The following is a 16,037-nucleotide window of genomic DNA, read 5'->3' on the forward strand; positions in this document are numbered from 1 at the left end:
TTTTTTTAACACTAGGGATTGAAGTCAGGGCCTTTGCACTACACTATATCCCTGGCCCTTTTTATTATTATTTTCTTCTAACTTTGAGGTGGGGTCTTGTTAAATCATTAAGTTATCCAGGCTGGTCTTGAATTTGCAATCCTCCTGTCTCAGCCTCTCTGTGCTCTGGGGCGGTGGGCGTGTACCTCTGCAGCGGCCACAGAGGACATCTGCACTCTTGCCTTTGCCATGTGGCAGGAAGACAAGGAGCTAGACATCCTCCAGCTGTAGTTGAGAGCTCAGTGCGGATGGCCCAGACATTGGGGCAGAGGACTTGGGGCGGGCAGGGCTGTAAGCTCAGGGCCTTGGGGTACACAGGCAGGGGCGGGGGGCTGCAGGATGAAGCTGGGCAACGCCAGGAAAGGCGCCGAGCTGGACACAGGGCTGTCGCACAGCAAGAAGGCCTGGGCACCGGGGCAGACTGCTGAGCTTGAGCGGGACCCAGCTGCCTGTGTGGCTTACACCGGTGATCTGACTCTACAAAGAATGTTTCAATTTAAAAGTTTATTAAAAGACGCATTGCCCCAAATCACCCTTGGCATCCTCCCTTTCACTTCAAGCACACTTATCCCATGTTGCTGCCTCTTTCTTTCTTTCTTTCTTTCTTTCTTTCTTTCTTTCTTTCTTTCTTTCTCTTTCTTTCTTTTTCTTTCTTCTTTCTTTCTTTCTTTCTTTCTTTCTTTCTTTCTTTCTTTCTTGTGCAGGGTTTCACTATGCAGCTTGGACTCATAGTGATCCTGCTGTTTCAGCCTCCCGCACGCTGGGATTACAGACATGCTCCACTGCGCCCAGTCTTGGTGGCTGGCTCGGCACCCCAGGGGGTAGGGCCTGCATGGCATGTGGTGCTGGAGATGGACCCCCGTCCCTGCGCTTGCCTAAGCAGGCACTTAGTCTGCTGAGCTCTCTTGCTGGCCTGTCGCCACTTCCTGAGGCAGCTCTAGAAATGCTCTTGTGGGCAGGTCTGTATGAGGTGTGATTAAAAACATGACAAATGCTGCGGCCGAGTGTCACCCAGCAGAAGGGCGGGCTCCTAAAGCCGTGACGGCATGGCCTCACCCACCCTGTCCACCAGGCTGGCACGTGTGACTTCTGTCTCTTCCCCAAAGCCACAGTGACCATGACAGGGAAACGTTTTGCGTTGGTGCACATGCAGGCTCGATGGCAGCACAACTTAAAGCCGCTTGTGGAAGAGGACTTGCAGAACTGCTTCAGGAAGGGGCAAGAAGGAAGGGATGGCCATGTTCAAAGCCCGGAGGGAGTATTTTGTTGTTGCAGAATTGGGGATTGAACTCAGGACCCTGTGCTTGCCAGGCAAGCACTTATTCTATAGAGCTATCGCCCCAGCCGGAGCTAGTATTTTGAGAGGGATTCATAACAATGGGTCTGTCTACCACTATAATTCATTTTCTAAAAAAACCCGATCACACCTCATAGTGACAATCCATCAATTCCAGCCAACCCTGATGGGTAGATTTTTTTTTTTTTTTTGTGCCAGGGATTGAACTCAACCTTGTGCTTGCCAGGCAGGTGCTTAGATAAGTAGATCTTTTTTTTTTTTAATATTTATTTTTATTTATTACATTTATTTATTGTGTGTTTGTGTGTGTGGCCAGCTCAGCCCACCAGCGGGTGGGGCTGGCTGGCATGTGGTGCCAGGGATCGAACCGAGGTCCCTGTGCTTTGCCAAGCTTGTTTCAAGTAGGTGCTTTAGACCACTGAGCCATCTCTCCAGCCCCTAGATAAGTAGATCTTATAAACAGAAATTAGAAATTCTGATTTTTATATGAATCCCTAATTTTTAAACATTAGGCAGAGGGTGGGGCCCCATTGTGAAGGCCCCGGGAGGTCACATGGCACCCTTCCCTTGCCTGCTCACCAGCTGGCCCAGTGGGTCTCCTCCTCCGGGGTCCCGGGTGGGCCAGGGGGATGGCGTCAGGAAGGAAGTCCTCATTCCAGGGTGGCAGTGTGCTCTGGGGCGCTGGCAGGTCATTGTCAGGGCCCAAGGGCTGCTCGGTTGCTTCCAGCAGGAGGACCTGGTCAGAGAAGGGCCAGGGGTGAGGCCCTGCCCCGAGCCAGGACATGCCCAGCTCCTGGGGGCCCATTCCCTGCACGAAGCTCTCCCTGCCAGGCCCTTGTCCCCACCAGCAGAGCCCTCACTCCCCCAGGAACACCTTCTGTGCCTATCACCACGGCTGTGACTGAGCCACAGCCTGCCCTCACAGGCAGCTCCCAAAGGGAGGGGTGGAGTAGAAGTTTTGCCCCCTCTGCCTGGCTCAGGGCACAAGCTCCTTCCTTGGCTAGGAAACATTTGCAGGGGGTGGATGGGAGAATGGATGGATGGATGGCTGGATGGATGGCTGGATGGATGGAAAGAGGGAGAGAAGAAAAGAAAGAGGAAGGGAGTAAAGAAGGAGGGAGGGAGAAAAGAAGCCAGTAGGAAGGAGGCGGGCAGACAGGAAGGAGGAAAGGGAGAGGGGCTGGGTTCATGGTTCCTAGGGAATGTGGTCCCCACGACTGTCCAGAACACACAGGGTAGCTGCCTCTCCTCAGGCCGGGCCAGCAGCCCGCAGCCGGCAGTCATGCCACGAGTCCCTGCTGCCCCCAAGGACGCCGACAGAGGGCGCTGCGAGTCCGGGATGGACGCAGGTGGTCGCCTGGCCACAGCCCAGGTACTGGGGACCGGGTTACTGTTGTTGTTGCTGTTACTGCTGCTGGGGCTTCACGGCTGCGGTCACAACGCCCAAGCAGGGGCTGCACAGTTTCCCGGGCGCGCAGGCGCAGGCTAAGCCCCTCACACTGTCCTCTCCCACCCCCTCTGCGTCCCACCCCCTGGTCCTCAGGAGGCTCAAGAGACAGAGGGTCACAAGGCCACATTGCACCTGAGGTACAGGCAGGGCTGAGACTGCAAGCGACTTGTCCAAGGTCCCTAAGAGAGGCTGCCCCACTGCTCAGCTGCGTGCACGGAGTCACTGAGCGGCTCAGGGGGGGACCCAGCCTGTGACCCCTAACACCCCTTCCAGGAAGTGGGGGACTGATCCCCACCTCAGATGCTAACTGGCCAGGGTGAGGGTTGGGACTCTGGTGCAGGAAGGAGAGAGGGAGGCGACACCTGTGGTACTTGTGATGGAGACCCTAGGCTGGGCCACAGGGTGGGATGAAGGGGCAGCAAGATTGTCACCCACCAGGCAGGGACACAGGAGAGGGCAGGTTTGGAGCACAGGGGGCCAGTGCAGTTGGGACGGCTGTGTGGCAGGGTCCCTGGGGGCCTCCAGGGGCCATATTTGATGGGGTTTGGTGCTGAGGGGGGCGTGGAGGGAGACAGGACATCAGAGAGGACCTGGAGAAGAGAGGTGGCAGCAGTCCTGGGAGAGGGTGCCTGTGCACTCTGGGGCTACAACATTCTCTCCCCATGGCACCTGCCACCTGCGCAGTGCCCGGCACAAGGCCTGGCTGGCTCCCCCCAACCCCCTCCAGGCCACATTCGAGCCAGCCCTGTGGAGTCCAGGCTGCCCAGCCCTGAGGTGACCACGCTCTGGAGATGCACATTCCCTGTGCCACCCGCTGAGCTGCCAGGACATGGTGGGGACACAGGGACTGGGCCCAAGGAAAACAGACTGTAGCCTTGGCAGGCTAAGCCCTGATGACGTCACTGCAGCCTGGGCTCTGGCCAGGCCACTGCCCACCCTCCTGCACAAGGCCAGCCAGCCAGACTCAGAGATGTCTGTGACCTTCACACAGGGAAGTCGCTGCTCAAGGCTATGGTCCATGAAGTCGTAAACTGAGGTGGAGGAGAGGGAGGGCAGGGAACATTCTGGTACTCTGTGGCCTCTGCCTACCAACCCACCCCGGGACAAGAGGACAGCAGGAATCCCAAGTCAGGTACCCAATTCCCCAGTTCCCTTGCAATTAGGAGGTGGTCATACAGATACGCACCAGCCCACGAGACCGAATGAGTCTGCTGGGGGGTTTTGCCTCACCCTCCATTTCCTTCCTTTGGCTGCTTACCGCAGTGTACAGAGGTGATGCCCTGAACTACAAGTCCCACTTTACAGCCAGGAGGCACCCAACATGAGGAAATAAGGCAATTCACTGAAGAGTGAGGACCAGCGCTGCGGGCTGCTCTTCAGAGAATACAGTGGCAGCAGATGCCCAGCCAGGCCAGCCAAGGCCAGCTCATCCACACAACCTTGAGTAGCTCTGGGAGGAAGATGGGGCCACAGGGCGGCAGGGTCGGCTGGGGCTCTGTGCGGAGCATCTGTGTGACTCTACCCATGCACGCATGTGTTTGTAGGTCTGCGTGCAAACAATGCTGTGTGCGTTTGTCACGTGAGGTGTGCGTGCGGTGCATGTGAGTGTGTCATGCTGCAGGTTCCTCTGGGTGTGGACACAGTGCCCACAGGGCCAGCTCTCCAGGGCCCTTCCTGTCCAGAGGCCTCAGCCCCTGCTGCTGCTTTGGCCCAGGGGCCCAGGGCCCACCCCACCCCAGGCCTTGCTAGCTACTCTGAGGCACCTGCACCAGGCTCTGAACATACAGTTGTCCCCTTTGGTGCAGATGCTGCAGGTGCCACACGCATGGCCTTTGTCCCACTGGTGGGACAGGTGGGGGTCAGGAGAGGTATGGGCTTGGTACCATCTCCCAGCAGGTGCCCGGAGCCTCCCCACTCCCGTGCTAGCCGACTCCCCACACTCCCCAGACTGTCTCACCTTGGCCTCCAGTGTGGTCAGCCGCTCGCTCATGTCCATGAGCCGGGAGCAGTTCATGCATTCTGAAAGAGAAGTGGACCTAGTGAGGCAAGGGGAGTGAAGCCCCAGGGGCCCAGGCACGGGTACAGCCTCTGGATCTCCAGGCAGGGGAACCCCAGTGCATTTTCTTTAAGAACTCGTATCCATTCCCCGGGCCTCATCTTCAAGGCCCCCATCCATGCCACCTGCCTGGTCTCTGTTCTGAGTGCCTGGAGCACTCTGCACTGACTGTTCAGCCAAGGGTCGACTCCGTGCCAGGCAGTGAGGTGGAGACGGTCTCTTCTGTCCCCCCGTGAATCTCAGCACCTGACACAATGCGGGGACTCGAAAGCTAGCTGAGAGTAGATGAAGGAAGGGTCAGTGGGATGCGATCCCTGACTTAGAGGACCACATCTGGGAAGGACCTGAGCAGTCGGACACAAGTCACAAGGGCTGTGCCACACACCGTGGGAACATCATGGAGGTGGGTGCAGTCAGGGAGGACATCCCAGAAGTGGCATCATCTAAGCCAAGTGAGTGAGCTGCCCAGAACATGTGCTGAGACGGAACAAGGGCAGGGTCTGCAGCCAGCACATCCAGGGACACTGGGGCTGCAGAGGCAGCCAGGGCATGAAGCGGGCTCAGCAGTACCAAGGCCAATGGGCAGCTGTTGGAGGGTACAGGCAGGAGAAAGCCGAGGCCAGATCTGCGCTCTGAGGGGCTCACCTGGCGGCTGTGTCCCACAGCAGGACCAGATGGAGGAACAGGGCATGGAACACCAATCAGGAACGTAGTCAGGTTGCCCTTCAGGCCCGTCCTCCCCCTCCCAGGCTGTGACTATTTGTGTCTCCCCAGCCTTGTGGCACTTGCAGGAGGACATAGACCCTTCACAGCTGCTGGAAGGCGCTTGTACTGCTCCAGATGTCCAGGTTCTCACCCATTCCTCTCCTTCCCAGCTCGGCCCAGAGCCCAGCCTCCCTGCCCTGGAACCCCGCTCTGGCTAAACAGATGCACAGGCACCGGGGGAATGTGGGCTACTTGATGGCTCCCGTGCTTGCGGGACTCTGGATTCAGGTCGCTAAGCTCTTGCCAGATCTTCCCATTGGCGGGTCCTTGGAAGTGTCCCCTCTTTGTCACTGAGTGCAAACCACCCTCTGACATCCTTGCTGGGACACAGGGCTTCTTCCAGGAGAGGTGGAGTAGCTGTGAGGGAACCTGGAAAGGGCTATGAGAATGGATGTCGGGCCGTGTCCTCCCCAGGGTGCCCAGCCACAGGACAAGAGGGAAGACACTGGCTGTCTTCTGTTTCCCATGCCCCTGGTTACTGGGGGCACCCTGTGAGCTGGCAGCACCCCTTAACCTCCTTTCTGTGTACCTGGGCTGTGCCAAGTTAGTGGTTTGTAGCATTTTTTAGGAACAGAACTCTCTTTCCCCTCTCCACAAAAGCTTGTCAGCAATCCCAGTGCAGAAAACCGATTAAAGCAGAGCCTAAGCCCTCAGCACCTACATCACTCCAAGAATGTACACAGTGGTCTGACACTGGGCCTTGTTTGACGGGCAGCAGAGCACATTTGTTGCCCTCCAGTGTCTCGGGAACAGGATTGAAGACAGCAAAGGGTGAAGTCCACACAGCCAAGAGAAAGGCCCCAGGAGGCCCCAGGGACAGGTGACACAAGTTACACACAGTAAGATGCAAACAGATGTCCGGGTGGGATGGGAGGTGGAATATGGCTGGGCCCTAGCCCCAACAAACCCAGAGCTGGGGAGGTAAGAGTCTGGGCTCTTCTGGAGCTGGGGGAGCTTTGGCAGAGCGGAGTGGGGTCTGTTCAGGGGACAGGAACCTGCTGATGACAAGGAGAAAGTCCTGGGCACTGACGCCTGGGGAGGCCACTGGCAAAACAGCTAGGCCCCCAGACACTAGCTTCCATGGGGCTGTCACCTGGCCGTGAGACAGATAAGACTCCCAGGGCTTTTGGGGTCTCCTTCTTAAAGTCCAGCAGTGGAGGGTTCCTGGGCTGATAAAGACTAGGGGAAGGGCAGGGCCCCTTGCCCCGGGACTGTCCCAACCTCCTTCTTGATTGGCTTGAGTTGCGAAGGAGATTGGCAGAGCACAGTTGTGGGTGTCCGGGCAGTAGTGGGGATGTGACTGTATCTGGTCCTTGGTGTCGTCCGCTGCCTCTCCCCCGGGCGGTGCGACAGGTGAGCAACTTTCCTCTGCCACAGCCCTCAGCCTCGGTGCTCCCGCCCTGGAACCAGCTGACCATGCATTGAAACCTCCAAAACCAGGAGCCAAAGCAAACCTCTCTTCTTTTAATTGGTGGCTGTCAGGTCCAACGGCAAAAACTGACTAACGCACCACCCCTCCTGTGGTCCTTCACCCCTCTATCCACTCACCCTCTCAGCCCACTGCAGCCACCCCCCCAACCCCTGCAGACTCCAGGGTATCCTGAGCAAGTACTGGCAGGGCAGCTGTCCACAGTGTGGACCAGTGTGGACGGTGGGCCTCCCTACAACTCTGTCCTCTGGGCTGCCCCAGAAGATGATGACACAGTGACTTCGCAACTTAAGCTTTAGCTCCCCGACCCCCCCCCCGGGGGGGTGGGCAACAGGAAGGGTTAGGATAAGGTCATGGTACACACAGAGGCCTTGGAAGTTAGAAGCCCAGCCCCCTGCACGCGGTGCGCAAAGCACACGTTCTTGAAGTCTTTCGGGGCGCATTCCAGGGTCTATGGCAACAAACAGGATGAGTGGGTGTCCTGGGGGAGGTGCCTCAGGTCCTTGTGGGACTCGTTTCTGGAGGGGTCCTGGTCCTATGCCCAGTCTGCTCTGGCATCGGGCACCCTGCTTGGCAGGTGAAGGGCCACTTGGCTGCTGATGGGTGTGGTGGTTGGGGGCTCCAGCTCCCCAGCCAGCACGGACTCCCAGGACCCCAGCCCAGCAGGCGCTGTGGATCCAGCTGGGTTTACGGCTGCCCTGGCATCTGTCACTGACAGGCAATTAAAGCTTGTTTGTTCAATTTTCTCTAATTATTCATCAGAGCAGTGAAAACATGGAAACAGTGCTGGCGGAGCCAATCTTGCCCTCTGTTCCTTGACCAGATGAAGCCCTGGCCTGCCCTGGGCCTCAGTGTTCCTTGCTAAGATGTGGTGTCATGCTTTAGATCTAAGGCGTCGCTCCAAAGTCTCCTGTGTGCGGAAGGTGACTGCTGCACGGGGCACCACACTGCTCCACAAGCTTGTCATTGATGAGCTCAAGCCAAGTGCAGTTGAGAGGGGCCTGGCTGGAGGTGGTCACAAAGGCGGACCTGGGAGGCTGCGTTCTCACGCCTGCCTCCTTTCTCTCTCAGCTTCCTGGCCACCACCATGTGAGCAACTTTTCTCCACTGTGCCCCTCTGCAGTGCTGTTTCTACCTTCTTCTCTCGGCTCTCTCCTTAACAAAAAGGGTCTATATCGGGTCAGCCCCAAGTCCTCCGGGCCCCTGCCCTCCACCCTCAGCCTTCCAGGCTGCTCCACCCAAGGCAGGATGGGAGTTGCTAGGACAGCTCGGCTCCCAGGCCCCAGGCCCCACCTGCTGTGCAAGGTGGCTTCCAAGGTCAGGCTGAGAGGGGCTTCATGGACAGGGCAGGAGTACTGCTGGGTGACCCACTGTGTGTGGACCCCAAAGGGGAGACCAGAGCACAAGTGGTCCTGTTCCCAGCAGCCAGCTTGCTCTGTGGGTTGTCTTAGGTGGTCACAACTCGGCCCAGCTGGAGGAGACCCTTAAACTACACAGGAGACCCTATTACTGATACTCTTAATCTTATTGGGAGGAGCAAGCCTAAGGCCACTGGGCTCTGGTGGCAGAGTGGGGCAGACGGTTGGGTTGGTCGTGAGTACTCAGTTACTCACGTGGCAGAGGACAAAAGGCAGCAAAGAGCCAGGCAGAGCCCAGTCCATCTATGTCAGACCCCGTTTAGCCCACTTCTCAGAGTCAGCTGTGCTCTACCCAAGATGTCAACCTTGGGCCACACGCAGGATGGTTAGTGCCTCCCACCACCTGGACAGAGCTTCTGAAGGTTACTAAGGCACTTCTTGCGCTGGTCATACTTTGGTCACCTCACCACTACCTCTGCCTGTCCTCAGCAGAGTCCTTGTCACGACTGGGCTTACTGCCTGGCCTGCTGGTATCTCAATCTCACACTCCCAGTTGACCCTGGACCCAGCGAAGCCATAGATATCCCCAGCTGGGCCACACCCCTCGATCTTGGCCAGCCCCCTGACCTTGGCCACGCCCCTCGAGCTAGGCCACACCCTTCCGCCCAGCCCCCACGCCTTACTTCAGGCCACATTCCAAGCCCAGGGATGTGCAGTTCCTTCCTCTGGTCCCTCCTATTCCCAGCCTCTCACTTTGTCTAACAATCCATCTTCATCCTTCAAAAAGCAGCTTCAGGCCCTCCAGAGACGTGGTACAGCAGACAGGCCCAGGCCTAGCCCACGGTGGCTAAGGACAGCAGCAGGACCTCCACTACAAAAGTCAGGGCTGAGGGGATCAGCAGGCAATGCAGGGGTGCGAGCAGGAGGACTGGAGGGGACGGAGAGAAGTCACCTCCTGCCTTCACAGTGAATTAAGTGACACGGCAATGACAGCAGTGCCACCCGAGCGCTTACCCAAGTGGGTCCCAGAAAGCCACAGCCAGGGCTCTGCTGTACCTCACAAGCCTGAAGTGTCCTCTCTGATGCGTGGGTGTCTAATCCCAGCACTCTGGGAGGCTGAGGTGGGAGGACTACAAGTTCAAGCCCAACCTGGGGCAAGTTAAACACTTAAGACCCTGTCTCAAAATTTTAAAAAATTTTAAAGGGCTGAGGATGTTGCTCAGTGAGCCGATCTTGGGTTCAATTTTCAGCCCTGAACAACAAAGCAAAACAAGATAAACCAAGAACACCAGTTCTAGAGGGACCCTATGCAGATCAAGGGACAAGACCGTGAGATGCCGTGACATTGGGCCCAGGGGGGCCTGCAGGGAGCCAAGAAGGCAACGCTGCCATGCCTGACAAGCCCACAGTTCCCAGTGACTCCTCAAGAAGCGCAGAAAACCTCTAATCTAGAAGGCAGGGACCAAATCAGGAAGAAGCAAAATCAGAATAGACAAAGACAGACCAAAAAACAAACCATAAGCTTCCAAAATAAAAACCAAGAGTCTATTTGGCATCCTTAGAGAGATTTGAGAAGCTCCTGCATTCCCACAAACAGGAACTGCTTAAAAAGAACCTCCAAAGATCAGAAATGTAAGCTGGGTGTGGTAGTGCATGCCTGTAATTCCAGCACTCTGGGAGGCTGAGGCAGGAGAAGTACAAATTGGAGCGCAGCCTGGCAACTTAGTGAGTTAGTGAGGCTCTGTCTCAAAAGAGTTGAGGACGGAGTTCAGTACGCGGGCCTAGGTTCAATCCCCAGTATCAACAAACAAACAAACAAACACTACGGTAGGCATGCTGTACACACCAGTAATTCCAGCACACAGGAGGATGAAGCAGGAAGACCATGGGTTTGTGGTCAGTTCGGGTCATGCATCAAGTTCAAGGCCCGCCTGGAACACAGCAAGACCTTGTCTCAAAGAGAAAAGAAAAAGAGAAAAAAAACAAGCCAAAAACGTGCTTTGAAAAATTCAGAAAAGGCTGATAGAAAAGTCAGTAAAAAGATGAGGACATAAGGAACATTTCAACGAAATTGGAGGGAAAAAGGTGAAAAGTGGAGAGAATAAAATAAGAAAAATAGAAGATCAAAGCAGCAGGCCTGAGGCCCAGCCGGAGGGGCCAGAGGAAGAAACCAGAAAAACTGAAGGGTAGAAAAGAGCTGGAAAAACAACCCCAGCAGATCCTCTAAAATGGAAAATGATGCAAATTTGCAAACTGAAAGAGCCCAAGAGGGGCAAATTTTAAAAATAACTCATCAAGAAGCACATCATCACAAAAATCTCATATTCCTAGAGATAAGGTAAAGACACTAAAAACTCCAAAGACAAAACCAAGGCCAGGGAAAATGTTAGGAATCCGTATGGCAGTCAACGCTGCACTTCTGAAGCCTGGAAACTAGCACATAGCAATGCTCTTGTGAGAAAAGAGGGTTTTCTAAGGTTCTATACCTAGCCCAACTATTCCTTAAGATTTAAAGGTGGAATGAAGGCATTTGTAGACATGCACAGGTTTGGAGCACTTGTACTCCACACGCCCCCTCCTCAAAAGATGTCCGAGGATGTATTTCATCAAAACAAGGTGCAAACTAAAACAACACAAGTATGCAAAAACAGAAAGTTAAATAAAGAGACCAAGGAGTGTCCAAGAAGGATAGTAATGCCATGGCACAGAGACACAGAAAAGAGGATGGAGAAGAATAAAAATCATGACAGCTGGGCCTAGAGCACAAATAGACAATGAGTCAGAAAATTCCAGAAGGACACAGTCCCTGATGCTGTGGACACAATGTGAAAAAAAAAAAAAAAAATTAAACTTCTTTTGGAAAATCTGGGGTGAACAAGCAAAGTGCTAAACAATACACATCTAAGACATGGCATAGAAAATAAGATTAAAATGGAGTGATAACCTCCAGAAAAATTGAAAGTCTGAGGTAAAGAAAAGCAATTTGGTATGCTGTCATAATCAATGTAGACATCATTTACTTTTTTAAAAAAAAATAATACTCTATGCATCGCTTATTGATCCAGCCTTCATTGTGATAGTTATTTGGGAGAATGGAAAGGGAAGAGGTCCCAAAAGATGGGTCATGAGCTTAGCAAAAACTAGGCAGAGTGTGTTTCACAGCAGGGTGCCAACAAAAATTCTCTGCTATCAGCTGAGCGTGGTGGCACATGCCTGTAATCCCAGCACTTGTCAGGCAGGATGAGACAGGAGGATTGCAAGTTTGAGGCCAGCCAGGGGTACATGGCCAAACCCTGTCTGAAAAAAAAAAAAAAGAAAGAAAGAAAAGAAAAAGAAAGACAGAATAAAAGCAAAAAAGACCTCTAATCCTCTAATATTGTAAGACAAAAATGCAAGAGAAATAGCAACATGTAATTTAATTCAGCACCATGGAAGTGAACCTTTCAGAAAAGCTCCTCTACAAGAATGAAAACTGGTCACTAACAAGGGTGTAGGGACTTCTCTTTTTTATTGTAACTCTTGAAGGACTTTTTGACTTTTTAATTTATATGATATGGTGTTTGAAAAACTGTTTCTTGTGGGGTTTCTTTCGCCCTGGGGGTCGAGCCACAGGCCTGGTGCACATCTGTACTTGCTCTACCACGGAGCCACACCCAGCCTAGGATATAATTAAATGTTTTCACTGAGAAGAGGCATGGAACATGCTCATGACGCCATGTGAACAACATACAAAATTGTATCTGTGTTCTGTTTGTAATTTTATAGAAGATTTATAGTCGGGCATGGAAGAGGACCAAGAAGAACAAAAATAGCGGCCGGGGTAAGATTATGGGTGAGTTTTGTCCTCCTTTTCATAAATTTCTCAGTGATGTTATACTGCTTTGGCTCAGTTTCCTGGTCTAAAAATAGGGCCACCCATCCCAACCTCATTAGGGCTGCAGTGTGCAGTGAGGACTCTCTGGGGACAGAGGTGCCCGCCTTGACCGAGGTCCTTTGCCTCAGTCCCTAAGATGCAAAGCCAGTGCTCACAGTGGGTCCCAGGGGTTGACCAGTTGCCAGGTCCCTGGCTTTCCCAAGCTCTGAGCTCCTGATCTGGTGACCCTCATCTAGGGGCCGCTGCCACTCTGAGGGTGGCTTCCAGCTTGTGGGCTCCTGTGGCACCTGTGGTTTCTTGTTCCCATGTGCATGAATCAAGCTGTGGTCTTATACATCAGCAGGTAATTAATAGACAGTAAATAAATGAAATTGTCTCTCCTCAAAGGTCCTTTGCTTATAGATTTTGGTTTGAACAGGGTAGGAACAGACTCTGGAAACTGAGGTCCACAAAGAGAAAGGCATGTGGCCAGGAACGTGGCCTTGTAGCAGAGGAGACCTACTGGCTGCCAGCCACTGCCCTCAGATCACATCCCAAGCACCCACCACCACCAGTTTGCTGGGAGCGTTAATCATGACTTTATTTTCTATGGTCCTGGATGCTTTGACTTCAGTGGGTCTCCAGGGTCGGCCAGTTCCTAAAAACAAGAGGTTCATAGTTCAGCGGATTAAAGCGCCTGCTTAGGCAGATGCAGGGTCCAGGGTTTGATCCCTGGCATGCTTTGCCAGCCCTGCCCCCGGGGTGCACTGAGACAGCAATTAAGGCTTGGCATGGTGGCACACATCTGTAATCCCAGCACTTGGGAGGCTGAAAACAGGAGAATCACTCCGAGTCCTATCTGTGTAGTGAGACCCCATAGACCCTGTACTAAGTACAAAAAGCAAAAGCAAAAACACAAGAGGTTCATATGCAAATTGACCAATCCAGAGCCCAAGCCAACAAACAGCCTCCTTTGTTTTTGTTTTTGTTTTTGTTTTGGATATTGAGAAACACACCCAGGACCTTTTTTGTTTTGGGATAGCAGGAGTCAAACTTAAGCCTTGCCAGGCAGACACTGTGCCACCCACTGTGCCACTGAGCCATCTCCCTGGCCCATACAGCCTGCTTCGTAAGGCCACTATTTGCCCACTTTCATCTCTCCAGGGCCAGGAACCAGACAACCAAGGACAGAAACTGAGAGTGCTGCAAACCGGAGTCTGCTGCCATTATTCAAATGAACCACTCGGAAACCTGCTTCCCTTGCCTTACCCATGATTTACTATGAAACCACAATGAAGCCTCTTGCCTGCGTGCTCCCCCCACTGCCTTGGACTCCTGACCAACTCTGGCACTTCCCTGTGGGGTCCCATGAGCATGGCATAGCCCTTATTTCCAGGGACCGGTGGTTATGACCGTCTTCCTCAAGAGAGTCATTTCCATGACTTCAAGTCTTGCCGTACTTGATATAAATAAACCCCCAGGACACTGAGTCCAGGTCTTTCCTCCCATAAGGCTTTGGTGAGCTGGGCTAGGTGCCCTGGTGAGGGCAGCAATTCCCCAGGTGATACGATGACAGCTTGCAGCCCATAGCTGAGCACAGGCCCATCATGGCTCTGGGGAATCTGCCAAGTGCCTGGCTCTCTACACCCACTTCCAGCCAGGAATTGAAGGCTGATAGGTCTTGTACCATGGCCGGACCACACCCCATGGCTGGACCGTCCCCCAAAACATCTTTTCTTTAATCAAATTTAAAGAGGAATTATTAAATTAGTTTAGCAAGGTCACAGGAACACAAACAGAGTTTATAAAAATCAACCATATTCCTACATACCACAAACACATAGAAAATAAAAAATTATAAATGGAGACATTTGTAAACACATCATAAAGTATGAAATTACCTAGGACTAAATCCACTGGAAACTACAAAACACCACTGAGAGAAACTTAAAACTTAAATAATGAGGAGATATACTATGTTCATGGATTAGAGGGTTCCGTTTTAAGGACATTATCAGCAGATTCAGTGTGGCTCAACTCGAAGTCTTAACAAAATTTTTCCTTTTCTTTTTCCTTTGTTGTGGGTAGAAAAATGGCAAGCTGATTCAAAAATATAAATAAAAGTGCAGAGCTGAGGAAAAAGCTTGGCAGTTTAAGTACCTGCCTGGCAAAAGCAAGGACCTGGGTTAGATCCCTGGTACCACATGCCGTGCTGCCCCCAAAATCAGGCATGGTGGTGCGTGCCTGTAATCCCAGTGCTGGGGAGGCTGAGACAGGAGGATCACTGAGTCCAAACTGCATAGAGAGATCCTGTACCAAATACATAAATAAATAGCAAATAAATAATGTTTTAAATAAATGAAATGCAGAAGCCTAAGAATAGCTAAGGCAATCTTGAAGAAGAACAGAAGTGGAAAACTTATACTACTAGAATTAAGAACTATTACCAACTAATCAGGACACATTATTAACGGTACAAAAGCAGCCAAATTGATACAGTCACCCGATTTATGAAAAAGTCTCAAATTCAGCACAACAGAGAAAGGCTAGTCTCTTCCACTAACCCAGGCTGGGTCAATTGGACATCCAAATGGAAAAAAAATAAATACAAAGTTGATCCCTAAGCCGCACCATACCCAGCAGTCAGTTCTAGGTGGATTATTGATCTAAATGTAAGAGGTAAAACAAGCTACAGCATTTAGAGGAAAATAGGAGACTGCCTCATGACCTCTGAACTAGATTAAGAGTTCTTCAGCAACACCCAAAAAGCATTAATGCTAAGAAAAATTTTGATAAAATGTACCATGTGACAATGAAAACTTCACAGACACAGACAAGAGAATTAAGAAGCACATCACTGAATGGAACGCATATTTCCACAGAAGAAGATACCCAAACGGCCATGATCATTCAGCAAGGCCTCAGCTTCTGGGCCATACCCAAGAAATGCAGAGGAAACCACAGGGTCCTACTCCTCCCCACCTGCCAGAGTGGCTAAAGTTAAAAAGACAACTGAAAGATTGTTTTTTTTTCCAAGTCCTAGAGAGGTTGTGAGCACCTGGGATCCTCACGCCCGGTGCTGGGAGCACCAGTGACACTACCACTTTTAAAAACCACCTGACAGCTTTCCTTCCATCCATTTATTTATTTATTGGCCCAGGGTAGAACCCAGGGTTGTCGTACTTAGCTCCCGTCTTTATTTTTTATTTTGAAAGAGTGCTAATTTGTTAAATATTGCCAGGGCTGCGCTCGAACTTGTGATCCTCCTGCCTCAGCCTCCCAGAGCACTAACATGATACATTCCCATCTGGCGATTTCTAAGATGGCTGACTGTAAGCCCACACTGTGAGCCAGTCATCCCAGTCCTATCTATCCCACAAAAATAAATACGTGCACTCACCAAAAGGCGTGCTTCAGACAGTCAGGTGACCCCATGGCTCAGCATAACCAAAACTAAAATAAGCCCCATCCTAGCAGTGACTGACGAGATGCAAACATGAACGTTTCCAAAATGAAGTATCACACAGCAATAGGAGGAGACACATCACAACGAACAGTGTGGACCAAATGTATCACCCTTGTGTTGGGTGAGGGGTGACAGACCGGGAAAACTACCTAGCGTGAACATTATACCAGCGCTCCCAACCTTTCTTGGCACCAGGAACCGGCTTTGCAGAAGACAGTCTTCCCACCAATGGGGTAGGAGGTTTGAGAATGACACAGACTGGTGCATGTCACAGTTGGAGTGGGGGGTGGGGGGTGGGGGTAGGGCCTGGGAACCGATTCCAGG

The 16,037-nt window shown here is 52.3% G+C and overlaps 1 protein-coding gene across 1 annotated transcript in view; it reads right to left on the reverse strand.

Moving 5' to 3' along the window:
• Col26a1 (collagen type XXVI alpha 1 chain) overlaps positions 1–16,037 on the reverse strand; it is a 155,377-nt gene that overhangs the window by 7,478 nt on the left and 131,862 nt on the right. The window contains exons 4-5 of the mRNA XM_023714313.1: positions 4,744–4,805; positions 1,916–2,072 (exon numbers count right to left, since the gene is read on the reverse strand). Of these exons, the coding sequence (XP_023570081.1) occupies positions 1,916–2,072; positions 4,744–4,805 (219 nt within the window). The remainder of the gene's footprint in view (positions 1–1,915; positions 2,073–4,743; positions 4,806–16,037) is intronic.

This window comes from Octodon degus, unplaced genomic scaffold (genome assembly GCF_000260255.1).
Source record: "Octodon degus isolate 3935 unplaced genomic scaffold, OctDeg1.0 scaffold00035, whole genome shotgun sequence".
In the NCBI taxonomy this organism is placed as follows: domain Eukaryota; kingdom Metazoa; phylum Chordata; class Mammalia; order Rodentia; family Octodontidae; genus Octodon; species Octodon degus.